A 16,271-nucleotide genomic window follows, 5' to 3' on the forward strand; every position below is an offset into this window, starting at 1 on the left:
TGGACCTCAGTATTTACCATGATTATTCCCCTTATTCTTAGCATCCAAGAAGCCTGGATTGTATTCACTGTCGAGAGACACACCAGAAACCTTTACTGTTCACATATAGTATAGCAAGGTCATGGCAGGCCTCTTGTCCCACAAATGGTATGAAATATAAGGAAAGAAGAAGGAAAACAAGATACACCCCCAGCATAAGAATCTCTTCTGCTCCAGATATCAAGTCACTGACTAAAACCAGGAAAAGAGCAGAGGTGTGTTTCCATCACCTCACAGTGGGGCTCTGCTACTCACGGGCACAACTTACCAAAGAGAGCAACTCAAGCAGACACTGACTCTTGGCTCTAGGATATGCACATTTCACATATCAGCTCTTAAGTTAGTGATTTGTATCATCTCAGGTGAGTGCACTTGCTTTGCTGAATAGCAATTGCAACTTGCAGACACTCTTCCAAAATGCCTCTGACCACTGTGCAAGAGTAGAGTAGAGAGAAAATCAAGGAAATCTCAACAGCTGCACTGCCAGATCCTATGTACTAGTGGGATCTGGAAGATCTATGTGCCTGAGACTAACACTAGAGGATTTTCTTGCATTGTTCTGTCAACTTATCACAAGTTCTGCCTTGTGTCTCCCTTCAATTGATAAAAAAATGCCGTAACACAAACTCCACTTCACAGGTTATTTAGGACAATGCTACATTATGTTGCACTCTCTTCTTTAATTTTTGTGTTCTGTTTTGTTTTAATGGTTAGTTAATGGAGGAGAGGATTCCCAGCATACTGATAGGAGATGACAAGAGTACTGCAGCACCATCAGAATAAATAAAAATCAATGGGTTTTCTGCTGGTGCTGGCTGTAAAAGAGAGCCAAGCTATTTATCAAGTCTGACAAGGGGTCCAGAACTGCAGGATCATCACAAGCACCACAGCAAAAAGGGGAGAAACTAAATAAGAAACACTAAATAGGGAATCAAGATCAGTACACCACGATCACTAAGATATCAGCTCATTTCAATATATAATAGCTGAGGAGAGCATGACAGGAACACAGGGAACTGCATCTTTTACTTGAGAACCTCCAGCTATATTACTTCACAAATTCCTCATGCATTACACCTTGGATCAACTTTCAGTGGTTGGTAATATTCCCATTAACAGATGAAGGATGTTTCATGTAGAGAGAATTTAGGCAGCTTTTACCAGATCACACTGAGACAGTCAGTGGCAAAGCTGGAAGTGAAACTTCTTGGTTCTTCTGCTTCCTCTCTCTCATTTCTCATTCTCAGTGCTCCCATAGCAATGGCACTGTATGGTATATTCAGGGGGCTCACTGTGAAGAGCTTATTATCAAATCTGCTACCAACCCCAGTGGCATCTCACAGGGGTAAGACTACTAAATCTTACTGCAGGATCAAGCCTAAAAGTCTGTTGACTTACGCTATGCTCACCATTACTGTAGTTGAATTTAACGTTATCTGGATCCAAAGCTTCCTTCAGCTGGAGTGGACTACTTTATTAATCTTTGCATACACATTTGAAAATGAAAATTGAAAAAGGGGAACAGAGAGTATGGAACTCTATAAAAACAACAGTTTATAGAGTTAAAAAACAACAGTAGCAGAGCACAGCTTTTAAAGTGAGGAATTGAGGGTACAGAGAGCAAAAACAGAAAATGCTAGAAAATTCTTTAAAAATGTTAGGGAATCAATTCTCTTCATGCAAGCAGCAATCACAGCACTGGCTCCCCAACCGCTCTATAACCTCTGGTTTCAATTAATTGCTCATAACTTTGCAAACTTCTGGGATCAACTTTTTCTCATTTGGTGACCAGCTCTTGGAGACGTTTGCCAAACTGAAGTGAAATTCCTCACGCTTAGTGAACTTCTCAGTGACACTACACCAATACCACTGAGACAAAAGCGCAAAGCACACTTCCACCCCCAGCCACAGCAGCTAGATGTCTCTGTGGGGCATTACAGTTCAAATCCTAGCAAATATATATTATCTCTGCCTTGGGTTTTGTCCCATAGCAGCCAGCTCAAGGAGTGGATGACCAGCTTCTCGTTATTGCTAGTACTGAAGCTGTCTTTCAGTCTCATAGTAGATTCTTGTGTTTCGGAAATGGAGATATCAGGAGTCTGCATCCAACTCTGCACATCATTTGTCTGAAGGGATTGCTATGGGGAGCACAAAGAGTTGTTAACATTTATAGCTCTGTCACAGGCTAATAGCTCCCAGTTCTCTCAGAGCATCCAGACAGGCAAGCCTATGTTCAGAGCAGAGCTGGGAGCTGCAACACTTGGGGGGAACCATTCTCTAGGGTGACTCTGATATTATGTGAAGGCAAAGTAGACATCCAGGGTGAACAGGGTGGTAGGAAGATTGTGGTGGGTTTTTCTGTTTGCTTTTTTCTAAAGTTCAGATATCTGTGGCAAACAAATCAGTATCCCAGGAGAAGAAATGAGATATGGGTCTAGCAGTGTTTATAAATATATATAAAACAACAAACCCAGGTTCTTATGCAACAAATTCATAGCAAAAATAACTCATTTCTAATTCCTTTGGGTTAGAGAGGAAGAGTTTATTATAAACAGGATGACTTCTACATAATCGTGAATACTCTGTAGTATGGCCAATACTAGAACACAATATTTCCATTTCCATGCTGCAGAGGTTCTGACAGAGTACTAAATATGGGAGAGTTAAAAAGTGGGATCATAATTAATGAGCATTGATTTCCTTTGAGAAGTGTTGGTATGGCTTCTAAATTAAGCAACAGCAAGAGAAGCATATGAGCGAGAAGTTAAGTTGCATTAACTTCAAATCCCAGGACTATTCATCTATTTGGGTTGAAAGTGAAATGCAAGGCTGAGGTGTACATCCATTCAAAAGAGGTTCTTAAGCTAACACAAATTTACTGCCGGCAATTTACTGCCGAATTTACTCTGTGCAGGGACAGACGGTCTTCTGGTGAAGACATGAGACTGGAACGAAGTCGGGCCTTTTAGAGAGACCCTTCTCTCTCTTCTTGTTTTCCCACTTTCTATAGACTTGGGAGGAGAAAATTACCATTTCTGGGTAACATGGAGCCTCCACCCTTTATACAGAGTTTGGAAGAGGCAGCACAGGGAAAGCTGACCATCGAGCTAAAACTAAAGGTCGCAATTTCCACAGGTGAACTGGGTGCGAGGTGCTGGCTGGCCCGCCATTTTACCTTCTACCTCCATCTCCTCCGGCCCTGCAGTTCCGCCACCAAGCAGCGCAAAGCAAGCAATGGGACTTCTCCCGCCTCAGTTTCACGAGTCAGACCCTGCAAACGTGCCTCTGCCAGGCCCCAAAGCAGGACGCACGGGGCCTCTGCCCGCTCACCCTCACCTCGCTCTGCCAGTGCCGGCAGAGGTTGCTCTGCGCAAATGGAGGGGAGCGCGGCTTTATCTTTTGTTAGTTCGACAGCAAAGAGCCGAAGCTGGGAGCCGCGCTTTGCCGATGACCTGCAGCAAGGCGGATTAATTTCAGCTCGGAAAATGCAGAACTCCCCTCTCCCGCCACACCATTAGCGACTAATCGCCTGAATATTTAAAAATCCTCGCGTCTATAAAACTCGGCGATGGAGCCGGTGACAGAGCAAATGTCGAGGCGCATAACCAATGGTATTGTCAGTTGTGATTAATCAGCATCTCCAGCAGGCTTGCGGCCAATTAGAATTTACCATAATAAGGAGGTGACAGCCGGCGTTGCTAAGCGACCGCTGTCTATAGAGCTGAAAGAGCCAGACGCATTTAGATGTTACTGTGGATTTCGACAGCGGCATGTCAAAACAACACAAGCGTCTGCCCAGTGGAAAATTTTACAGCCGAGGACTGGGCACCGGAGTGAGGCATGCTTCCCTTTCAGAATAAAATACATAAAGGAAGAGATGGTGGTTTGTTGGTTATTATTATTTTTTTTCTCTTTCCCTTGAAAGGCGACTTTAAGCAGTCGATCATTTATCTGCATTTAATTAAGAGATATCGTGTCACTGGAATAGAACTTTGTTACTGGGTAATGGGTTCCCATGGTTAAGGAAATGCTGAGACACTTATAGGAAATTAGCAGCAGGTCAGCACAGAGACATTTATTTTCAGTCAGAGGTATTTATCTGGCAATGACATTCTGTTCCAGTGACTTATTTTATTATATGAAAGGATTAAAGAATAAAAGAAGGAGGGGGGAAGGAGATGGAGAAATGAAAATAGACTGACAGCAGTTCCTGTGTTAACATGAGAGCTGCTGACTCTGCAAATAATGAAAAGCTATGCTCCAGTTGGGAGCAATAACCTTTTCTGTACTTTAGCTTACTCCTAAAAGGGTTGGGGTAAGGCTCTTTTTTGACTTTGCTACACTTTTATGGACAAACTGGCTTATACAGAGAAAGACAGAGGATCATACCTTCAAATTAGCTATTCTGATTTACACCAGTCTGTGAGCTGAACCACATTCTACACATTCTCTACTGGACATGCTACTAAGATCTAAGTAAACTGGCAAAGAGTAGCAGATTTTTTAAGCTATCCTTAATATGGAGCTATATAAGTAGATGCTCGCACAAAAGAAAACCATTATGTCTTCTAAATCAGGAAAGCAACATTGCCTACAGCTTACCTCTTTCAGTTTGGTATCGCTGAAGGCTGGGGTCAGCACGCTCCGGACATATTTCCATCTGTCATCACGAAGACAAAGGATGCTGTCGAGCATTGGCTTGGAAATCAAGTTCGGCTTCTAAGTCAAAAGAAAACATGGTTCACTTTTAACACAAACACAAGTAGAGTTACTTGAGGCTCTGGAACTTGGTAAGACTGGCCATGAATGGCGTTGCGTCTCTGTCCCATAATGAGAGAGGTTCAAATAAGTCCTGAACGTCAAGCTAAACACGGATGAGGCTAGAGAAAATTTCCCTTTTGCTGCCTGCATTCCCTCTTGGGCTTGTAAAAGCCCTGGGTCAGTCCACCAGCTCCTTGCTCAGACTGTTCTGGTTCCGTCGTTTCTGACGCTCTCCTGTGATTTCCAGCTCTCCTTTGCTGAACCCTGGTTTCTTTTCTCCCTTTCTAAGGTGACTAGCAAGAGGGCTTGTCAACACTCCTTCTCTGTGCGACATGAGTGACAACGCACCGCACGCGGGTGTCGGTGGGGGACACGATTTCTGGTGACAGCTGGTATGTCAGACTGTTACATGCATTTTTGAAGTCTTCAGAAAATATGTTGATTAGAAAGCAAGTTCCAGTCCTTACTCTGTCTGTAAGGAACATGCTCACGGAGTTTTGCCCAGCTAAGATGTGCTGGCCTGGGACTCTTACAGCTTCAGCACTTGGTCAAACATATTAGTAGTTTAAAGCACTGTCCCATGAGGCCCTGTACCAAGATGACTGCTATGATTTACTAAATTTTAAGAAATTCCTTTCTGTAGAATAGTGATATTCACCAAGGATTAAAAGGATTTTTTGAGAGAGAGAGAGGAAGCATGTCAGAAAACAACTCAATTACATCTAGAAGAAGCCTCAAGAAATGCCCCTCCCCACAGCAAAGTGTACTACAACCTATATTATTGCCAGAGGATATTTTCCTAATTGTTCTTGAAGGCATTCAAAGATGGAGATTCAATAAACTCGCCAGGCAAACTATTCCAGTGCTGGACTACTCTTAACATGGCAGCACCAGCTCTCTTGCTGGAACTTATGGTCTTTAGCGTTAGTGTTAACACAGACAGAGAAAATGGGTTATTCTCTCCCTTTCTTCAGCAGCCCATATTGAAGATTATAACAATCACTAACCACGTTGCTGCTATTTACCTCCAATAACACCACTTCACTCAACTTACATACTTATCTTACATACTTATCAGTCATGCTTTTTGGGACCATTTGTTCAGTCTCATTTCTCTCCTTTGCATACTCTTGTATGCAATTTACATCTTTCTCAAGGTATAGTGTACTGCGACTTGACATGCTACTCCAGCCAAGGAAGGATTTTTTTTTCTTATGTCCTGCAGTATATATTCCTCTCTATTCACCCCAGAATGCTACATACCACAGCATAACATTGTTGACTCATATCCTGGCTTGTGGTTTACTGTAACTCAGGCTTTTTTCCTGAATAACTGCTCCCTAGGAAGTTATTCCCCAAGCTTTATCTATGAAGTTTGTTACTCCTAAGAGTGGTATATAGAACATGTCCCTGTTGAAATGTGACTGTTCATTTTATGATTACTTCTCCGACTGATTATGTCTACTTCGAATTGTAGCCCTTCCTTTCATATTGCCTTTTATCCTTCCCAGCTTAGTGCCCTCTATACATTGTTATCACACTCAATGCCACCGCCACCTAAACCATTAACAAAAGTACTGAACAGCACTTGCAAAGCAGCCACCTCTGGGAGCCCCCTGGCTAATACCTCCATTCTGACAGTGGATTGTCCCTAAACACTTTCCAAGTCTTATTCAATCAGTATTTCATGTATTGTACAACCATTTCCTCTAGACAAACCGTCCTAAAATTGGTGGGTGGGGATAAGAGATGTACACCGCAATGTAGATATCAGGCTGTAAAGAAACACTTGTGCATGTGAGATCTGGCACCCAGACACCTGCCCACCTACCCAGGGTAGTGGTAGCAGTACAGTCCCCCTACATTAACAGCAGTAGCAAAGTCCCTATATTTTCCTAGGAAAGACCGAAGCAAACCGAAAAAATATATGTTGACTTTCCCAACGTCATCCATTGATCCATTTCACCCTCTAATGCTTTCCTCAGTCTTCCCTTTATTACAAATGTACATAAAGAACTAGTTTTTACCACCTGTTACTCATCTGGATACCTACGTTTCATTTTCTTCCTTGAGACTTTTGATTTTATTGTCCCTATATGCTCTTCTTTTATCCTTATTCCTGGAAATCTGACCTACTTCCCACTTTGTAAAAAGAAAACTTCTCTTTATAGGCAATGAAATGATCATGATTTAGCTGCACTGGTCTTCTACTGCACATCCTTAACTTTCCTCCATATTGGAACAGTTTGCATTTAATATCTTTTCTTTAAGAAGCTGCCAGCTTTCCTTAACACCTTTTTCCTCCACACTTGCCAGGAATCTTGCTACACTGCATAAGCTTTTAAAGTGCATAAGTTCATTATGCATTGTAAGCAGGCTAATGGATAGTTTTAAATACTCAGCAACACCACCCAGTGTAGTAAACTAATGTCACCGAGCTGACATTACAGACCAGCTTTGAGCAAGGATGAGCTGTTTGCAAGTAGAAGAGTATGCAACAGGAAATTAAGCTGAAGGAAGACATTAAGTCAAGTACTCTCATCAGATGACTACTGTAAGATAAAATATGGGTGCATTTTTAATGTACACATAGACCATCCTATTTCATGCAAAAAATAGGGAAAATTTGGGACAAGCTGTCAAAGCTGAAGTGGTTTGGACTGTTTTCTCTGAGTATTCTCTTTAAGCAAATTATCTGTCTTCTAACCTGTCAGTTGGTATCTGTTTTAAGGATCAGAGGTGCAGCTAGAGAGGCCATCACTCACTAGAGTTCTGTCACATTTGTTACAGATACTCAAAGGAATTGTAGGGTCAGAAGAGAGAGCCTCCAGATTACAGAAAGGAACATTATCCTTGAAGAATGCACTGTATGCAAGCCTCTGCCCCACACTTTTTACATAATGTTAGAGAAGCCCTTTACACTAAATTTTGGATCAGCAGGTCACTAAATAAGTATTCCTCACTTCTTTAGTTTCAATCCCAGAAGCCCAGATTACAGAGCCCCTGAGCACTTACTGATGCCACTGAAATCAACAACAGAGAATATGACTTGATCACACAAAATACATTGGTCCAAGAAATTAGGTCATCACAGTGGGCCCCTCAAATTAGCAAACATTCTTGGACATATACTTCAACCACCAGCCTTCTCTCCTGATTTATTAAGTAGAGATATCACATCACCTCTTCTGAACTGCCACTGTTATATTAGCATTTTTGAAGCACTCAGAAACTACAGTGAAAGAACAGAATAACATTTCCCACAAGGAAATGACTGATTTGTCTTGCAAGCAAAGTTTGAATAGTGCACAGAAAAAATAAAAAATAAACGAAGGAAAAAATTATAGGGCAACACTTGGAAAAGTATTTTGCATCCACTTCTAAATTGAAGGCTGCCCAATCTGTACACTCTATAAGACAAATCTCCTTTGAAAGACAAGGCTCCACTTAGATAATAACAGATGGGATATAAATCTGACTGCATTTGACTTGAAGGCAAAACCCCTTCCTAAAACCAAACACTTACCCTAAAAAATGCTCCTAATTGCATAAAGACTGTATATAGTGCATTCACAGAAAGGGGCCCTGTTACTGAATGGAAAGCCTGTTAAGTATAATGCTTTAACTATGACACTAACCATAGCATTGCCTTTTTAGTACTCTACTTTATGTCAGCAATGCTCACAGCATATTTTTGGTGTGTATAACATTATACGTATTTAAGCACTGCAAGGAAAGAGAGACAATTTTGGACTTACATTGTTTTACTCTATCTCTTTAAACTGGAAACACAAAAAGATGTTTGTGTTTATTAGAATAGCATCAGTGTGACTGACAGCGTATAGCAGACTTCATTTACCAGTTTTTCTTATCATTTCTGCAAACACTTTCCTTCTAATTGCATAACCTATGTTGCAGGTTCATATAGCAGAAATGGAAATGAATTTGGTATGAGAATCAGCCTGAAGTATCTTAGTGAAAGATGGAGAGTCACCTTGCTGCAAATGGACAAAGTACAAGCTGTTTCAGAGAATTCTTGATCCTACAAAAATCATTAAAATAAATTACCATGGAAGGCAGCTGAAAGATTTTCAGGGGTGGGATTAGGGTTTTTAGGCAAGGAAGGAGGTTGCTTTTAAGTCAAATGCAATCAGATTCATATTCCACCTGGCATTATCTAAATACCCAACAACAGCTCTGTCCTTCCTTCTCCTGTGTAATCAGCCATTTCTGACCGTGGTACAGTAATGCTGCATGAAAACTACTGGCAGCATGGTAATCCGCTGCAGCATACCTCCACAGTGCTACTGAATTCCCACAGTCACAGACACGTCATGAGAAATAACAAAGAAAATTGGAGAGGTTTCCTTCTAAACAGATTCTTGAAAGACCAGCGCTTTTAAAACGGAAAGCAAATGTTTGCAGATGAGCAGCATCTTTGCAACTGATGCAAGAATTCCCTTCCCATTAAACTGTTCCTTAGGCTGACCCTTCAGACCCACTTATCGGCTTGTTCGTCCCCAAGTCAATTTGGCTTGCTGTGTATTACTAAATAATTCAAGCCAGCAACTACTCTCTGGCTCCGAGGGCAAGTGGTACAGCACGCCTCCTGTCCCCAAGGTTAAATCACTTTCCCAAAGAGAATGGCCATATCCAAACTGCTTATTGGGAGTAGCACATGTTAATCTCCTGAACTGTGCCCAGACTGTGCCTGGGAAAGGACTCATCAATACAATAAAAAACCACGCTAAGAACTGCGTCAGTATGGATGTCTGTAGGACCTACTCATGCACTAATATCTTGACATGGTTATTTTTGTTTTTGTTTTTTTTTCAGGATTATAACTTAAGCCTTGTGTGTGTGATTCAAAAGTCATTTTCTCCTTTTCTGAGTTTGTCACTCAAAGGCCAGTCTGAATCACTGGCAGCCAGCAACGACTGCCTGAAGCAGCAGGAAGGGTAGCAGCACCATGATGATCCCTCAGAAACCTTCTCAGCTTTCTTCCTTTGGTAGAAAAATAAGGAATGAAGGTTTGCAACCAGCAGAAGAAGGTTAATGCAGCCATGCACTCTTAAAATATCCTGAAGAGGTGAAGCTTCAAAAGGACCTAAAGGGCATCTCTGAAGATCCTTAAGAACCTACTAGCTCCAAAGCCTAATATATAAACCATTCACCTCTGTAGAAACAGCTGCTCATCTACTCCATGGGCTTTGACAACACGGCACAAAATTAAAGTCTGCAAAATGGGATCTCAGAAACTTTATCTTAACTTTGCCTTAACCATAATTTAGTGTTCCCAGGTTAAAAACTAACCAAAAATGATTCACTTCTGCTGGAATCAACCCTCAGCACTGAAATCCAGGTAAGATTCAGACAATGAACTAAGCTGTAGAGCACCCAAAATCCCAAATCCAGCACTAATTCTGGCAATAGTCTCATCTAGCAAACACCATTTGCCTTGATGTAAGTATTCAGCTTTTTCCTGGCCCTGTAAATGGAATCGCATACTATTCTGAAAATCTAGCCCTGGTAACAACCCTAAAGCTCATGCTGACAAGAGCCATTTTCTCCTCGCACCTCCAGCCTTTGTTCATAGGCATTGCAGTGTCCAGAGATAAATCCAGCTGTAGAGCCCCCCCAGCCCCTCTTTCTCCTTCTTTGGGACAATTCCGAGGTGCGTTCCCAATGCAAGGTCTAATCCTCAGATGCGCCATGCAGTATCTGTCATAGCTCTAAGAATGACGGGGTTGGGCTTTCTCTCCCTGTGTGAGCTACAGAAGACCCCAAAAGGAACAAGCAGGCAGCAGGGCTGCCATACCAGTGGGTTGGTTTGTTCATCTTTTTATTTTCAAGGAGGGTTGCTGTCCTTCTCTTGCTAAAAGCACGCTTGTGATCAGGTAATGCCATCCTGTCTAAGAAATTGCATTTTCAAACTGAATTTAACAAGATAACAGAGAGAAGGCTTGTACCATGAAGACAAGGCTCTATCCTCACCCCTCAGAAATGAATTATTTGTAAAATCTTTTCATAAGATTACTTCTTCAGCCCTGCTTGCACTTGATTGACAGGTCACCACCACCAGTTCAACCAGCAGGTGGAACCAGTAAGCCCATGAACTACTCAGACAGTGTTTCATCCAGGCAGTGGCAGTGGCATGACACTTAAGGAACAACACAGCATCTCCTCTTAAAAAAAATAAATAAATCATCATCATAACTAAAAAGATGTATAAGAAACACAACAAAAATAAATATCTAAGAGTTGCATTATGAAAATGGGATTGCAGAGGATGCCTCCATACATTAGCTTAAAAAATTCCCCTCTGGTAAACTGATATTCCTTTAAACTTGCTTGGAGATTTGTAAGAGGAAAAGTCCTGCTCAGCTCTCTCTGCATTCCTGACACTGAAAAATATATCATGTAGTGACTGCTGGTTGCACCAGGAGGAGAGCACTGTGTTACATGCTATTAAAAAAAAAAAAAAAAAAAAAAGCAGAGTCGGTTTATGTCATATACTCTATCTAGTTCATTACCACTTCCATCTATGAGGTTCCTGCTTACACGGACATAATAGACATGCATCACTTTTCACAAGTCATTACATTTTCTCATAGCTGGAGAAGGACTCAACTCCCCTCCCAAAGGTCACAATGTTCATAGAGGGCAAAGGCCTGGCACTGCCCACCAAGAACCGTGCCCCTGTGCAGGAGACAATCAAGTCCCTCCCACCCCTCTGCTCTGTCTGCAGGCGTCTTTCCACCCGTATCACACCAGCAGTGGTTGCTACACACAGGTGTAGTGTCTCCCCAAGTAGACTCACTCTTCATTTGCCTTTCCTGAACTCTCTACATAAGTCCTCAGAAGCCACACACCCCACGCTGTGGCATGTGCGTGACTGAACTCAGTCCCTTCTTGCCCATTACAGTTGGGCACACACACACTTACACATAAATTTTCCCCAAAGCCCTCCCAGACCATCATTGTCTCTACTGAAAGTCTATTGCACTATTTCCCCCCTTATTAAAGTCCATTTAAAACTAACCTGAGTTTAGTATCTCTGATTTAGGAGGTCACTTCATGATGGAAGAAGAAAAAAATCTCACCAAACTAACTCCAGAAAGTTTGTATTGCTTTGTACTTTCATAAAAGTGTCTGGTACACTTTTTAAGCTTAATTTGAAACCAACATGCTTGCGGAGAAGGGAAGGAAATATCCACGTATTATGTATTTATTAGGCTTTTAGGTTCTCCTTGGTCATTAAATGACTTCAAAAGAGTGTTACAAGGTAGAATTGGTTGCAGTGATTGCAGCAATTGTCTTCCACTCTACTGTACAGATTAGACTATACAAAAAAGCATCTCTGAGCCCGTTCCTTTGTTGTCAAGTTAGGATTTTCAACAACTGACTAATGGCTACTGTTCATCATTACTCATTGGAAAAATGGCACAGCCAAGACCAGCTTACAAGTAAATACTGGCATTTTTCCTTTCTGTGGCAAGCTGCCTGGAAACATCTGTTCTTGTCTTTGCAAACATTCTCTTAAGTCATGGTTTTGTCAATAGAAACCAAAGCGAGTCATTGCTGTGAGGCAAATATAACCATTCGTAAATGCTAAAATAAACACATATGGCCTCCTGCAGTCTGACCTAGACTGGTGCAAGACACACATCATTCCATATGTTGATGTAAACAAGACCAAAATTAAGTCCACACCTTCATCAGTTTGCATATGGGGATCAGTTTGGATATTTGGGGTCAAAACAGTCAAAAAAGTATTTACTGTTAATTAATTAGGAGTTTTGATATTATAAACAAATTCAGGTTGTACTAGAGAACCTGTGTTCTATACTCAGTTTCTGCTGTGCTGAGAAACATTTTTTAAGCATAGCATTTAAATCTTTAAATCTACTTTCCAGGTGACGTAACTGGACTGTTTAGTGTTGGATAAAGTCATAAGATTATTAAAAGCCTCTCTGTTTATGCAGAATTTTCCTAGAGGAAAGATTGAGGACCAAAAGTTTCCTTTTACAGATTGTAAGGTGAATTGGGAGAAAAATAGCTCCCAATAACTCTTGCAGCAGATATATTCCCATGTTTTCAGTCATTAGTGTACAGAGAAATTGCAGGTGATGCCCACGGGAAGTCAAGCTAGATCTCTGTTACATAGAAACATCATGTTCTATAATCTGCTCATTCAGGGACATCTTTCTATAATCTGCTTATTGAAGGACATCTCTGCAGCACCCCTGGAGATTCTGGAGAATACTAAGACAGATTTTAAGTACTACCCAGCCTCCCATTACTTGTCCTCTAGGCTGCTGACCCCTGTCAAGAGCCTTAGATCTGCAGTTAGATACCTCAGAACTGCATTCACCAAAGCTGAGCACAGAGTTGTCCAAGCTGCCATGACAGCAATGAAGAAGAGTCCTACACTTCCATAGGGCCTTGCCACCTCCCTTCTGATTGACATCATAGCACAGTGGGGTCCAGAAGAGAGGCCACTACAGCTGCGATCAGGGGTTACTGCCTTTCTTTGGCCTGAAAAGTGAAGGAAGTCATGATGGTGATTCTCTTACACATCATCACTGCGGGAACTCAACTCACACACAGGAGAAAAAGTTTTAATTCCTGCTTGTGGATAGAGATGGGAAGAAAGGTAAAGAAATAAGAATAATGAAGAAGGAATGAACCATCATAGCAAGAGTACAGGTGAGGGGAAGGTGTGGGGAGGGGTACTACTCCTAAACCCTCCTGTCCTTTCCAGGGAATACTTAGGAGTGAACTGAGACTGGAGTTAGAGCATTCATTCCCCTTGTGAAAAGGGCTTCAGTCCCAGTTCCTCTCCAAGGTCTGTTTATATAAAAACTATCGTGAGATAAAGGTACGTGAGTCATTTTTTGCAGTGGTATCTGAAACCTTGGCCTCTGATCAGCAATATTTTGTAGCAGTATCTGAAACCTTGGCCTCCCTGATTCACATGACTGCCCTATGAAGTTGAGGACACGTGCTGACTTCTCCACCAGAAATGCCAAGGACTGCACAGAAAATGGAATTGCTTCCACACAGTGCTACAAGTGCATCTTCCCCAAGAATCACCTATAGGTTGCTAGGCAGGGCACTTCCCAGAGAGATGAGGTGAGTGCCTTGGCACAATTTCCAGCACAGAAAAGCATGAAAGCCTTTTGCTTGCACTCTGGGCATCTCTCCTTGTACAAAAGGAGAGGTGTTGTTGCCTTCTCTTGCAACTCAAAGGAATTTGCTTGCTGCTATTTTTTTTCAGAGCCTGAACCACCAGGCAGTTTCGAAGCATACCTGTGAGGTCCAGCATCATATTCATAGGTCTCCTAGGCTGGACACAAAACAGGTCTCAAAACTGCTAAGCAGTTTAGTACCAACCAAGCTGAGAAGAAGAATTGCAGGTTTCTAAGAAACCTCAGTGATGAAATTGCCAGCCCCAAGGGACTCAAGGCACTTCCAAGCATTAGGTATGGCCCAGCGAGTGTTTTAGGGATCTATATCTTCAGTGTAAGCTCCCTGAATCGGACTTAAATGCTTAAGAATTTCTGATTGCTGACAGAACCAAGCTAGCCAGGTGAAGGGGAGCCTTTCCAGTGGCTTACTTTAAAAATATTACTTGTAGGCAAAACTTTTCTTCAGAGCACAGTACATAAAAAAATGTCAGTTTTTTACTCATTTTGTATTTTTTGACAATTTTAGTTTGAATTCTTTCAAACAAAATTTTTAATAAAAGCAAATTGTAAACTGGCCAGTCTAGCTTAAAATCTTAGAGCACCGAGAAACAATAAAACATGTGAGTAAGCAGTAGATTATGTTCTGTTACATTTCCTATAAGACAACATCCTGATATACAAAATACACTTCAGTCTCATTTACTTATTTTGAAAGAGAATATCTTCAGATCGAAAAGCTCCAATTCAGGCAAAACAAATGCAGAAAATTATTCTATTTTTATTCCCCGATGCCAAAATGAAAATTCAAAAACAATGTCAAATAAAGGAAATAACAGGTTGCATGTGAAGACTCTTCACGACTTTCAAAAATGAAAATTGGTTCAAGATGCTATTTGAAACAAACTACTGGAAGAAAAGGGCTAGTAGAAGTTAAAAATGTGGATGTAACCTACAGCTCCACAAGTCCAAAAGCCATTGACAGTCAAAGTTAGGGGGCTATGCTAAAGGAAATACCACTCAACACTTGCTATGTTCTTCTGCTCTTTCTCTGAGCATCTGCTGCTAGTCAGAGACAGAACACTCCCTGGCCAAATATGATTCTTTTTATCTTAGATTTCCTTTGAAAAGTTGTTCAGAAAGAAAACTCCAGGTCAGCTGTAATGGCAGCACAACAAGCTGTCAACAAATCGCATTTGCAATATCCGCTTAGCTGAAGAATTTGAATTCCCTGCCTGCCACTTCACAATTGTTTCTAATTACATTAAGTGAATATTTACACATCAGGGGAAAAAACAAACTTCGTATATTAAGATCTCCACATCTATCTGTCAAAACGCTAATGCATTTTCCTGATAGTAGTAGCTGCTTTAGTTCCTCGTTTATTTGTCCCTCAAGAAGAGCTGAGCTATAAAACTTTGTAAGTAGTTGCACAGCACACTTTCAGGATTTTATCTTCCCAGATTTCACATTTGTTATTATTTCTTAGGATTTTTTTCAATTGATTGAAACCGAACTCATTAAAGCATGTCATAGCACGCTTGTATGAAATAGCATTTTTTTTTATTTGACACTCACATTAATTTGAAGACATCGACAATTAAGTGTTTGTCACAAGATAATTTCAACAAATAAAGTCCTATTGTGTACAGACAATAACACAGGACCTACAGACTTATCATGAGTTGCCTGGAGCTCACAATTTCACTAGAACAGCCTCACTTCACAACCAACCTGTAACCAGGCCTTCATATCTTCATATCTTCATAACTTCATATCACTCGTGTTTGATTTCTTCAAGGAGAGGAGTTAAAACGCTCCTCTGAGTATCAGCAAGTACCTCGTTCAAAATAAATTAACAGTATCAGCTACTTTCACGTTCTTAAGCATATTAGGCTTGTGATAGCAAGCAGTGTGGATTATGAAGCATAAAGCACGTCACCGTATATTGTAATCTGAAGAGTTCTAGGACAAGATAAAATTAAGCAAACAAACAGCCAAACAATAAAACAAAACAAATAAACAAAACAGATCGGAGACCCCATCCCGGAGGTCACTGATCCCTTTCCCGCAAACCAAGACACCTCCTGGTGATGCTGTGCGTGTAGGGCCTGTTCCAGCACCGCATTGCGTCAGTTTTACTGTATTCCCTCCATGACATGAACCTAGAGAGGTCAGTTGGATGCTGAACTCTCCTTTCCCTATGTTGTCCTGACTGCCATTTACTTGCCCCCAAAGCCAGCGCTAGCATTTCAGACTTGGACAGGCTGGAAGCTCAGCAAA

General features: G+C 41.3%; 1 protein-coding gene across 12 annotated transcripts in view; it reads right to left on the reverse strand.

Annotated features, from left to right (window-relative positions):
• TBXAS1 (thromboxane A synthase 1) overlaps window positions 1–16,271 on the reverse strand; it is a 267,215-nt gene that overhangs the window by 98,957 nt on the left and 151,987 nt on the right. For all 12 annotated transcript variants that reach the window (XM_083830333.1, XM_083830331.1, XM_083830330.1 and 9 more), the window contains one exon: window positions 4,642–4,758. In XM_083830333.1, the coding sequence (XP_083686459.1) occupies window positions 4,642–4,758 (117 nt within the window). The remainder of the gene's footprint in view (window positions 1–4,641; window positions 4,759–16,271) is intronic.

Source organism: Anser anser, assembly GCF_964211835.1.
Source record: "Anser anser genome assembly, chromosome: 1".
NCBI classification, from domain to species: Eukaryota; Metazoa; Chordata; class Aves; order Anseriformes; family Anatidae; genus Anser; species Anser anser.